Source organism: Rhinatrema bivittatum, chromosome 14 (assembly GCF_901001135.1).
Source record: "Rhinatrema bivittatum chromosome 14, aRhiBiv1.1, whole genome shotgun sequence".
NCBI classification, from domain to species: domain Eukaryota; kingdom Metazoa; phylum Chordata; class Amphibia; order Gymnophiona; family Rhinatrematidae; genus Rhinatrema; species Rhinatrema bivittatum.
Genome location: NC_042628.1, coordinates 46,757,014 through 46,769,837, shown reverse-complemented (window position 1 = coordinate 46,769,837; position 12,824 = coordinate 46,757,014). Strand labels below are relative to the sequence as shown.

The window sequence follows — 12,824 nt, the reverse complement described above, 5'->3', positions numbered from 1 at the left end:
GCAAGGTGGCTGCGTTTGATCCACACTAGAGAGGCTGCTGAAGATGGAGGTAGTAGTGCCGGTTCTCCAAGCGGAACAGGGATGGGGAAGATATTCCATATACTTCTAGACCCAAAAAAAGAGGGCACCTATCATCCCATCCTGGACCTCAAGAAAGTGAATGCTTCTTTGTGTGTGCCTCATTTCCGAATAGAAATTTTGCACTCAGTCATCGCAGCAGTCAAAAAAGGAGGGTTCTTGGTGTCTCTTGATCTCACCGAGGCTTATGTGCATATTCCCATTCAGGAGGAGTACCAAAAGTTCCTCAGATTTGCAATTCTAGGGGAACATTATCAGTTCCGGGCTCTTCCCTTTGGCCTTGTTACGGTGTCTCATATGTTAATCAAGTTAATGGTATTGTGGCAGCGGCCCTCTACAGAGAGGGGGTTCTGGTCCCCTTTTATCTGGATGACTGGCTTATTCAGGAAAAGTCGTGGGAGATTTGCCAATAGTCTATGCAGAGGGTATTGCCGAGATTGCAGACCCAGGGCTGGGTGGTGAATTAGGAAAAGAGCTGTCTCAGACATTGGAATACCTGGGGACACAGTTTGAGACCAGGGTGGGCAAAGTGTTTCTTACCTCAGACAGGATTTTGAAGTAAAAAATGTACATACACTGATGGCTTTCCGCAAAATGTTAAAACCATATTTTTTCCAGCAGGCATTTTAAGGAGTATTTATTTGATTATGTTTTAATTTGGTCTGAGAACCTTGATTGTAATAAGCCATGCTTTCCTGTTTTTAATAGTGAGTATCGATATTAGATTTTTATGTTATTGAGCCCGGTAATAGCATTTAACCTTAAAGAGGAACATTTTAGTTAATTATATATGATGTAATTTTATTGTTATTATGTTACTTTTATTTTTTATTTTATGATATATTTGTTTTATGGTTATTGCTTTTATGATTGTAGTACATGTTCTTTTCTCTTATTTGCCTAAATATGTATGAGGTCTTGTAACCCACTTAGCATTTAAGATAAGCAGGCTATAAATTTATAAATAAATAACTTACAAGGACAAATTTGACAGTTCTTACATCAGTGGGCTCTCAGTGTCTGGGATTACTTGCAGGTTATTGGCTCTATGGCATCTGGCCTAGAGTTGGTTCCCTGGGACTTTGTGCATATGTATCCACTTCAAAGGGCACTGCTGTCATGCTGGAATCCTTATTTGGAGAATTTCGAACATTGTCTGCACCTTCTTGGGGATGCCAGATCAAGGCTGTTCTGGTGGCTTTTGCAGACCAATTTGTAGAAGGGATTCAGACTGGAAAGCCTACATTTGGATGGTGGTGACCATGGATGCCAGTCTGACAGGACTGGGGGACCATCTGTCAGAATCGGTCAGCACAGAGATGTTGGGCAGTGGCATCCTAGTTTATCAACTAACTTGAAACCAGAGCTATCCATCTGGCAATGCTTGCTTTTCTGTCATTAATCCACAATTGGGCAGTAAGAGTCCTGTTTGGACAATGCAACTATGGTAGCTTACATCAACCGGCAAGGAGGCACCAGGAGTCTGTGGTATTCCTAGAGGCCAAGGAGTTATTTCGCTGGGTGGAGCGGCATTTCCTGATCCTGTCAGTGTCTCATGTGGCTGAGATGGAGAATGTTCAGGTGAATTTTCTCATCAGACACACGCTGGTCCCCAGAGAGTGGGAGTTGTCGAGCAAGGCAATGTCTCTCATTTGAGATCAAGTTGGGGGTTCCTCATTTGGACTGGATGGTGTCAAGGCACAATGCCAAAGCTCGGCATTTCTTCAATTGCAGGTGAGAGTTGGGAACGGAAGGTCTCTATGCTCTCTCCCAGCCTTGGCCACGTGGGGATTCTGCTGTATGTGCTTTCTCCTTGGTCACAGATAGACAGGGTCCTTTGACATAGAAAGGCACATCACGGAAAAGTGATTCTGGTGACTCTGGAATGGCTCCAGGCCTATGGTTTTCAGATCTCATAAACCTGGCATTGGACAGGCTGTTGAGGTTTAGGCATCTTCCCAGGTAGCTGCATCAGGGCCCAATTGTTTTGGAATAGGTGGATCGCTTTTGTCTTGCAGCCTTGCTTTTGAGCAGAGGCACTTGAGATTAAAGGAGTACTTGGGAAGAGGTTATTACAGCTTTGCTTCAAACAAGGAGATCCTCAACTTCATTGGTATATGTACGAGTCTGGATGATGTTTGAGGAGTGGTGTCTCCGCAGGGTTATTACCAGTTCGTGCAACTATTCCTCAGATTCTTTCCTTTTTGCAGAAGAGTCTGCAGAAGGGTTTGGCCTTGAGTTTCCTTCAGGTGCAAGTAGCAGCTTTGGCCTGTTATGGGGGAAGGTTCATAGTTTCTCTCTGGCATCACACCTCAGTGTCATTTGTTTCCTTAAGGGGGTGAAGCACTGTGTCCTCCGGTGAAATGGGTATTTCTCCCATGGAATCTTAATTTGATGTTGCAGACCTTGTGGAAGGTGCCTTTTGAGTCCTTGAAGAGGGCATCCTTGAAGGATCTCACATTAAAGACTGTCTCTTTGGTGGCTATCTCTTCATTGAGACGTATCTGAATTGCAGGCATTGTCGTGTAGAGATCTGTTTCTCCAATTCACAGAGGCGGGGGTATCTCTGCAAACAGTTCCTTCATTCTTGCCAAAGGTAGTCTCCACTTTTCATCTGACCCAGTCGGTGGCGTTGCCAACCTTTGGGAGTTTGTTGGATTCATGTCGAATTCTCTTACACTATTTGAAGGTCACCAATAGTTGCCATAGGACGGATCATGTATTTGTGCTGTTTGGTGGGCGTAGCAAGGGGGAAAAGTCATCGAAGGCAACTGTTTCCCAGTTGTTAAGAGGCGATTGCTTCAGCTTACATATGCAAGGGGTCCCAGTTCCAGAGAAACTGCAGGCTCATTGTATTAGGGTGTCGTCAAACAAGATAGATGAGTGGAGACTATACTTCCGAATAGAGCATAAATGACGTGCATCAACTGGTGCTTTTTCACCTTTAAGCAGACCGATGTATGAGTGTTGTATGTTCGTATCTTGAACAAGCCAGCCCCTGAGGCAGCCACTTGAGGAGTGGTGAAACTCGGCCTGAGTCGGGCATTTTTTACGTCTCCACTACAATAAACGTTTTTAAGGGACATTTGGCATCTATCTTGTTTGATGACACCATTACGGCTTTCACAGATCGCCTCCCTTCTTGCTTTGTGGGTTCATTGTTCTAGGGTGCAGGCTGCATCCTGGGCTGAATGTCAGTTGATTCCGCTGCAAGAAATCTATTAGGTGGTTATTTGGTCCTCACCGCATATTTTTCCCAAGCATTGCAGACTTGATGCTTGAGCTTCAGACTCAACTGGGTTTGCTGAGAGTGTGCTGTGAGCAGGTCTTTCGGTTTCCCGCCCAGTTTGGGGAAGCTTGGGTGCATCCCATTCGCCTGGACTGAACTGGGAAATGAAGAAGAAAGGAACATTTGTTTCTTACCTGCTAATTTTCATTCCTTAAGTCCCACAGATCAGACCAGAGTCTCTCTCTGGATTTGAAGACCACTATCTATCATGTGTGTAAATATGTCAGAGGTTATATTCCAGTGCTCTCTAGTTTGGAGGTTTTTGTCCCCCTGCTCGATTGATAGTAGAGAGTAGTTGTTGGTTATTATTTTAAATTTGCTTGGGTACATTTCATACTGAGCAAAGCGGGTGGCACACTTTCTTAGGTACCATGGATACAGTGAAGGTTTTGTTCTTTCTCCATCTGCTGATTGGGGTGAAAACCCATTTGTCTGGACTGATCTGTGGGACTTAAGGGATGAGAATTAGCAGGGAAGAACCGAATTTCCTTTCCTTGCTGAGATTTCAAACCCAGCAGATTGGGGGTGTGGGGCTGTTTCCTGCTGCCGGGAGGGATTTTGGACATTGCTCTCCCACTGCTGCTAGCGCAGAGTGGATGCTTCCAGAATTCGTAAAGAGCCCTCTTTAAATCTCAAAACCTATGGGCCTGGGCCTGAGCTTTCTCTCTCAGCTGGTGGGGGAGGAGTGGTCATGGACCAGGGTGTCCAGCACTGCAGCCCCTGTACCTGGTTTGCGAGGAGAAAGCTTTTACTTTTGGTGATGTTTTCTGTGCAAAAAATAAGACACTGGGCTGAGTCACTCACTAGCCCAAGAAACAGACTCTGTCTCTGCCACCACTGAGCCCTGGTCGCACCCTCAAAACTAGATCAGGTTACACCATCTTTAAGTGCAGTTTTAGCAAAATGCAGCTGCTGTAAGGTTTGTTGAACAGGCCAAGGATTACAGAGCAAACTCAGGCGCTCCCGGATTCTTAGAAAGCTAAACCCAGGACTGAATAAAAATAGTTTGATCTCCGTAACTGACAGTACTTACCTTCAAAGAAATCACTGCAGTGCAAGACAGTATTAAACTGGATTTAAATATGAAGACACTGCTAGAGGTGTTTAGCTGGGGGCTGCCTCCACAAGTTTGGGTTGCCAAGTTGCTGCAGTGTTACTTCCAGTCTCGTTTATTGATTCATTTCGCAAAACAAACATCAAACCAGTACATTTACATTTGAGATTTTTTCACCCCCTCCTCCCCTCCCCATGTATATCAAATGCATACAACATTACCCAAGTTAAAATAAGATTCCATAAAGTAAAAAAATAATGAAAACGAGATCAACTCTTATGACCTGGAGAATAAGTCAGTAGGGCTGTGAACAGGGAGACTGCACCAGTTATTTTTCTTTTATTATTTTTCTTTTTTTTCCTTTTATATTGTAGGAACATGCCTTGAGCAACTCAACAGGAAGAAGTATAATGAATAATTTTACAACTCTTTCCTGTCCAAAATTCAAAGAAAGTCGCACCCCTAAAAAAACAATTTTTGATCTTTTACTGGCCTATGGCTTTTGTGTCCCAGAAGCTCTCCCCTACCTGCTATTTGGAGGAGCAGCCCAGTGGTTAGAGCAGCAGGTTAAGTACCAGGGAAGCTGGGATTCCTGTCCCCACTGTTGCTCTCTGTGACCTTGGGCAAGTCACTTCACCCTCCACAGCCTCAGGTACAAACTTAATGCCTTTCCCATAGACACAAAATGGAAGGAAATCTTTAGTAAATAGGCCCCTTGGATTGTAAGGCCTCTAGGGGACAGGGAAGTAGCTATGGCAGCTGCACCTTGAGCTACCAGTGAAAAGATCCAAGCTACGTAGGTTTTCTGGCAGAAGCCCCACCTGCCCATGAGATGCGTGCAGCTGTCTCTGAGCGAGAGAGAGGACAGGACCGTGAGGGCATGTAGGGGGGAGCCCCTGCCTTTCTGCCACACTACCCCCGGCGCCCCCCCCCCCCCCCCGAGCGTTAGAATGCAGGCCTGACATCAAAAGTCAGCCTGGGAGCATAAGGAGCCAGGTCCGTGTATCAATCCACTGCAACATGACAGGCGCAGAGAACTTCCCTTGCTTGTGGTGAGGCTTGCACCAGTGATGGTAGTGCTGGTGGGAAGGGTAATAACAGAGAAAGCTCTTGTGCTTGCTGGAGGGCGTGGAGAGTGCCACTGCTGTCAAGTGGAGGGCTGGGTACACTGTTACATTCCTTCTTTCTCCACAGAGTACCACTCCCCTAAGTACTAACATCCACTCCCTGCCTTCCAGATAGTCTGCTATCCCGTTCAGCCAAGTACTGTCACACTTCCTCTTCCCCTTGAGGGTAATGACATCTTTCACACTCCAACCCCAAACTGCTGTTATGTTCCTCTTAAGTAAGATCACATCCTCTACCCTGAGTACTATTCCTGCCTCCAAGGGAAGTAACCCATTGTGTCCCCACCACCCAGTACTGTCACACTTCTGTAACACTCCTGAGTAACCCCTAACCCTCACTCATTCTGCATATTGTTACGTTCCTAGACCCTACAAGTACGGTCAGACATTCACTGTTGTTTACCCAGTTCTTTCACTCATGTATTTTTCTTTTCTCTCCAGATGTGCACGCCGGCCAACACACCTGCTACACCTCCCAACTTTCCTGATGCGCTAGCCATGTTCTCCAGGCTCAAAGCTTCTGAGAGTTTCAACAGCAGCAGCCCAGTGGCCTCCATGGCAACCTCTCCTCCGCCTCCACTTCCGCCTCACCACGGAAGTTTCAGCCAAGGCTGGCCTGCTGTCTCCTCCCCGAGCCAGCAGCAGAGCCTGCGGACTCCTGTCCCAGCAGTGACCCAGCCCATGGGATGGCCAGCCACCGTCTCCCAACAAGCCACGTCCGAAGAGAACAGGTCCAGTACCACCATGGAGGCAGAGAGATGAAGATGGCACGCCCACAAACAGGCCACGTTGCTTTCTTTTTATTCCTCACCTTTGGGAGACTGAGAAAAAAAACAAGGTTGTAGCTGAGAGACTGAGGCACCCATGAATCTGTCTGGAAGATGGAGCTGTCACCATGGCAATGCATGGGGCTGGGTTTCACAAGTACCTTCTTCTAGGTCCAAGACATAGGAAGAATTAAAATCTGTTTTATGAATGTCATGTGGATCCGCAGCTCTCACGTGGATATACTGCTCTCGAGGGGACTCCAGCTGCTTTCACTTTTTCCTAACGATGACTTGGTTTATCAAGAAGCCCTGGCATGTGCCTGCTGAGCTGCAGCGGTGACCTCCTCCCCAACCCTTGTAGCCCTTAAACACTCCTTGCTAAAGCACTTGGGAAGGGATTGTCCCTAAAACTTTACACATCCCCGGTTCTTACCTCAGCTTTAAATCTGTCAGCTTTTATCTCCAAGGGCAGGGATTTTGTAAATATTCAGGCATTAAGAAAAAGCACAGGGTGCGGAAGAGAAGAGAAAATCTGGGAAATTATTTGCTTTTTTTTAAATTATAATTTACGGTCTAGCCACAGATTTGAAAAGTGGATCTAAGAACAGCAGCTTTCCCTATCGGTAGGATTTGGTTTTGACATTACTGTGTGGTGTGTGAATAATTATCTTCCTCCCTGCCCAGCCTTTTCATTCTGTTTTAGCTCTGGGTTCTGATGTTTCACCCGGATGGACCACATCTCTGTAATCCCCAGAACAATTCTTGAAGAAGCACATTGTGCCCTGAGCAATGGCTGGTAGAGCATAGGTTGCCCCAAATCACAGCATGGGACTGTGCATAGACTACACAATGAATGCATAGTCTAGTCTTCTGCAAGAGTCAAGATCATAATTGGTTTACAAGATCCTAGGCTCTTTATCAAGCAGTATCCCAGTCCATGGGATGGCCAGCCACTGTCCCCCAACAAGCCACATCTGAAGAGAACAGGTGCAATGCCACTATGGAGACAGAGAGGTGAAGATGGCAACTTCTCTTCTCTTTTTTTTTTTTTTTTTTTTTATTCCTCACTTTTGTGAGGCTGGGAAAAAACCAAGGTTGTAGCCAAGAGACCAAGTCACCCCATGAATCTGCCTGGAAGATGGAGCTGTCGCCATTGCAGTGCATGAGCTGGGTCTCACAAGTACCTTATAGGAAGAAATAAAACCCTGTTTTATGAGTGTCATGTGGATACACAGATCCTAGAATTACAAGATCCTGGTTAGCATGGTTTCACCCGAGATAGTCTTGTCAGACGAATCTGATCAGTCGTTTGACTGGGTGACCGGATCGCTGGATCACGAAGGAGTTTTAGATGTAAGGTCTTTGACACGGTGCTGCATAGGAGACTTATAAATAAACTGAGCACCTTTGGTATGGACCTTAAAGTGACTGACTGGGTTACAAATTGGTCGAGTGGAAGATGACAAAGTTAGTGGTAAATGGAGCTCACTCAAAGGAGAGGGGTGTTACTAGTGGTTTGTCACAGGCACTTTTCAACATTTTCATAAGCAGTGCTGTGGAAGATCTATTGGGAAAGGTTTGCCTTTTTGTGGGTGATACCAAAACCTGCAATAGGGTAGACACTCACGAAGGTGTGAAAAACATTAGGAGGAAAATAGTGAAGCTCGAGGAATGGTCTATAATCTGGCAGCTAAGAATAATGCTAAAAAAACACAGGGTCATGCATTTGATTTGCAAAAACCCAAGGGAATGGTACAATATAGAGGTGATATTGTTCTATGTACGAAACAAGCCTGGGATGTGGAAGTAATCGTATCTGATGATTGCAGGTAGATAAGGAGATGGCAAAAGCCAAAAAGGCCCAAACAGGTGGATAAGGCAATGGCAAAAGCCAGAAAGATGCTTGGATGTATAAGGAGAGGAATTGTTAGCAGAAAAAAAGGTGATATTGCCTTTGTATAAGCCCCTGGTGAAACCTCATTTGGAAAATTGCACAATTTTGGAGAGCACACCTTCACAAGGATATAGACCAGATAGAGTCAGTCCAGAAGACGGCTATTAAAATGCTATGTGGGCTTAAATGCAAAGCGTATGGGGACAGACTTAAAGATCTAAACATGAACACCCTGGAGGAGAGGAGGGAGGTATGATAGAGACATTTAGACATCTTCAAGGAATAAATGCACAAGAGGCTGGCCTCTTTCATTGCAAAGGAGGTTCTGGAACAAGGAATGATTGGATGAGGATGAAAGGGGCAGACTCAGGAATAATTTAAGGAAATATTTCTCTACCCTAAGGAAGGTGGATAATTGGCACCGCCTCCCCGTGGGGGGGGTGTGTGGTGGAGATGAGACCAGTATCGGAATTCGAGAGAGCATGAAACAAGCACAGAGGATCGCTAAGGGATAGGAATGGACTCCAGAACTGAGCAGGAGTTGTGGATGAGCAGACTGGATGGACCATATGGTCTTTATCTGCTGTCATATTCCATGTTTCTATCATCCTGGAAATGCAGAATAAGACAGCAGACCTGCAAGGCCCACCTGGTCTGCCTATTTCCCTACTGCCTACAGTATCGCCGATCTTACCAGAACTCTGGCTTCACCACATTTCCCCAGCACTGAGGATTCTCTGTCTTTTTCACATGCTCTCTTGAATTTCATTACCATTTTTGCCCTGCCACCAAAAAGTGTCTGCCTCTTATGCCTTATTTATGCCTTTGAGATCTCCTGAGTGTCTTCATCGTATCAACCTTCTCTATTTCCTAGATTTCCATATTATAAAAAGATCCATAAGGCTCACGTCAGAAGGTTGATGGTGCAGAATCTGCCCCACTGTGGCAGCCCTCTTCTGGATGGCCTCTCCTCTGTGTATCCTTCAGGAAATGTGACTCCAAAATTGGGAAAAAATCCCTCGAAAGACGTCTTACTAATTGTTTTTCTCAATGGCATTTTCACTTGCACTATTCCTCTCCCTGTGCACCCCAACATTCCTCTGGCTTTTCTGACCACCTTGTTGCAGTTTTATCAGAAGTGATCACCCACAGATCCTTCTCTGTTTGGAGGTCATTGGTACTTTATGGCCAGCTCCTTTGAGTTTCTGCACCCCAAATGCAAGACTGCATTTTATTTTGCATTATATCTGTTGCTACACCCTTCATCAGTCAAGATTTTATAGATCCCTCCACCTTCTAGGTTACAAATCTTTGGGGCTTGATTCACGAAGAGCTTTTTTTTTTTCTCATAAACTCACAATGGGAGCAAATCCCTAGTCCTTCAGGTGCTTAGGGTTTCCTGTGAGGTGCATTGTCAAAGGCCTTACTAACATCAAAGCATAAGGCATCCAACGATCTCGCCAGATCTAATTCCCTCCTGATCCATTCATAGAAATTGATCAGATTTGTTTGACATGGCCTTCCCATGGGAAATCCCTGATGCTTCATTTTCTGTAAGATACCGGGACCTGATGTATTCCAAAATCTTTATCTTTAGTACTAATACTGTTAATCATCCCGTCACCAATCTCAGACTAAGCGATGTGTGGTTATCCGCCTCTTCCCTGTTCCTGACTACCTCCTGTCCTCTGGAACTACACCCGCCAGCAGAAAGACATTGGATAGGTTGTCCCCTCTGGTCCCCTGAACTCTGTCTTGCATAAATAGACTGGTGGTGTCTTCTGTCTGTACTCTCATCAAATAACTAAAGTATTTGTTGAACATTTCTGTTTTCACAGCCGTCCTCCCCCTGCACAGATTCTTCTCCTTCCCTGTCGTATGGTAAACAGGCCTTTTTTTGAATGGAGGAGAGTTTGCCTTCAGTAGGTATTCTGTGGTAGAACCCCTAGCCTGGAGATTTAACCACCAACCTACCTCCTGACGCCCCGCCATAGAGAGCAGAAATATCATCAAGCAGCCCTACATCAGCAACTGCTGAAAATACAAAAAAATGAAACTCCCAGCTCTGTATAAAGAGCTCTCTTGCAGCTCATCTTTTCTAGGGTGAAACTAAGGGTAGGGGTTGCAGTGTGTGTCAGTCTTCTGCCAGGGGCCTCAGACCACAAAACCTGGCTTGGGCTGGTCCTGAATCTTGGTTTTGACTGGGGTAAGGGGCATTAGCCCAGCAGTTTCCTTCTGCTTCTTTGGGTTTCCAGCTTAAGTGGGATTGACCTGTACTGGAGCTCTGGCACCACAAGCCTTCATTCACAACTGCACCCAGAGTTTTTGCCCCTACTTAACCCTCTCCTGTCTAATGTTTAGCCCAACCATCACAGCAATAATCCTTGGTCAGAGGCCACAAATGGCAGCTCCCTATAGAGCCTAGTATGGGCACACCCTGACCACTTAAGTGTAACCATTGGCAATGGCTAAAACGACTCCCCCCACCCGCCAGGCTGTGAATGCAGCCCCACACCAAATCCAGCCCAAGGAGCAAAAAGCCAGGTTCAGGAATCAAATCCAGTTCTCCCTCATGGCAGCATGCACCAGGGTCTTTGTGCTTGTCCCAATATAACTTGAATGTAGAGGACAGTTCCCCTTTGTTATACTAGAATTTCACCACGAAAGCTGTGACCCCTCTCTCAATTAGAGCAAGACCTGAAGAACCAGAAGGCACAGAGACAGGGACTCAACTCAGGTCACATGATGACTTGGAATTAGTTTAGTAACATCCACACAGCTCACATCTTCCATATTCTTATGAACCTTAACCAGGTTGTTGCACATTAGGTGACAAATCTCATTCTACTGCATCTTGGGAGTTGTAGCTCTTCAAAATAGGATAAGCAGGGCTATAAGACACAATGCTTTGAGACAGTAAGCCCTTGCCTAAGGTCAGAGTTGCATGACCAATGAGGACATTCTAGAAATAGGGACATTATATTACACTCCTTGGAGTCCATTTCAGCTGCTGTGTGGCCAGCAAAGTTAGCAGCTATGTGGCTAACAATGTCTGGATATTCGGCTGCACTGCTGACTATACCTGACACTATCTTAAAGATAGCCAGATACCTTTAGGACTGCTCTGTGGCATGACCAGAGTTAGTTGGCTGTTATCCAGCTACCTTAACTCCGCCCTGAAATGCCTCCAATTTATCCAGCTAACTAGTTAGCTGGATTACACCGAGGCAGTCAACTAGCAGGGATTTTCAAACCCCACCATTTGTCCAGCTAAATCAGACAAATGGCCCCGAAATATGGGGTCCCTGGTTTTCTTGTTCTATTTATTCATATTTTTGAAGCAATGTGCCCAAGTAAACTGACCTATATGAATACTGTCCTCGGTCCAGCACGCACGTTTTCACCACACGAATACTTTTAGGCAGACTGCGAGAGGGCGATCCTGGCGGCATGTTTTAAGTTGCAGGAGGAAAACAACACATGGCCATTGGATTTTCAAAACCAGACACATTGCTCTGCCCCCATTCTGCCACTGGCAGAAAAAGCAGGGGCCACCTTTCACTAGTGCTTCGTACATGTGTATCTTGTAGGCATTTTTCAAAGGGATGCTACACAGATAGTATCCCTGCAAAAATTTGCTTACACAGCACATACGCTTGCAGCAACGCAGGCTATTCAGAACTGCCCCAGTAATGGACATTCAATGGACATTTTGGCATTGTGGGGTGGGGTGGTGGTAGGATGCGGCAAAAGCTTATGAAACCAGATAAGCTGAGAGTTTCTTCTCCCAGAACGGACAGGAATCCTGGGTGAGGAGTGGTCACCCCATCACTGCACCCAGATCCCATAGCACTTATCTTTTATATTTTGCTTGTTTTTTGATGGGGTGGGTGGATGATCATGTGCCATTGCATGATAATGTATTATAAAATAAAATTAAGTGAATTTCTTATTATATATAGTACAACTGCCAGGAGGCCATTAACAACCAAAGCTCGTTATTACTGTTATGAACTCCTGGTGGGAATTTTAAATTAAAATAAAGCTAAAGAATTACTGATTTAACAAGACTGTTTCAGGATTGTTGTATTCTGGTTCTATCCAGTCCTTTCCAATTGGATATGGCCACTGACAAACAAAATGTGGGCATCAGCCGAGTATATAGGATTTGCTATACTGGGTCAGACCAAAAGTACATCAAGTCCAGTCTCCTGTTTCCAACAGTGGCCAATCTGAGTCACAAGTACCTGGCAGGATCCCAAAGGGTAGATAGTCTGCAACTCCACCTTAATGGCTAATGGACTTTTCCTCCAAGAACTTGTCCAAACCTTTTTAAAATGCAGCTACACTATCAGCTTTCACCACAATCTCTGGCAACGAATTCCAGAGTTTAATTATGCATTGAGTAAAAATATATTTTCTCATATTAGTTTTAAATGTACAACTTAGTAATCTGATTGTGTGTCCCCTAGTCTTTGTACTTTTTGAAAGAGTAAACAACTAATTCATGTTTATTCATTTCACTCCACTCATTATAGACTTCTATCATTTCTCCCCTCAGTCGTCTCTTCAAGGTGAAGAGTCCTAACCTCTTTAGCCTTTCTTCATAGGGAAA

The 12,824-nt window shown here is 45.2% G+C and overlaps 1 protein-coding gene across 1 annotated transcript in view; it reads left to right on the top strand.

Annotated features, from left to right (window-relative positions):
- The window catches only part of UBALD1 (UBA like domain containing 1), a 33,695-nt gene extending 21,205 nt beyond the window's left edge, over window positions 1-12,490 (top strand). Inside the window, exon 3 of the mRNA XM_029576966.1 lies at window positions 5,990-12,490. Coding sequence (XP_029432826.1) covers window positions 5,990-6,310 — 321 coding nt within the window. The 3' untranslated portion in view covers window positions 6,311-12,490. The remainder of the gene's footprint in view (window positions 1-5,989) is intronic.
- The last annotated feature ends 334 nt before the right edge of the window (window positions 12,491-12,824 follow it).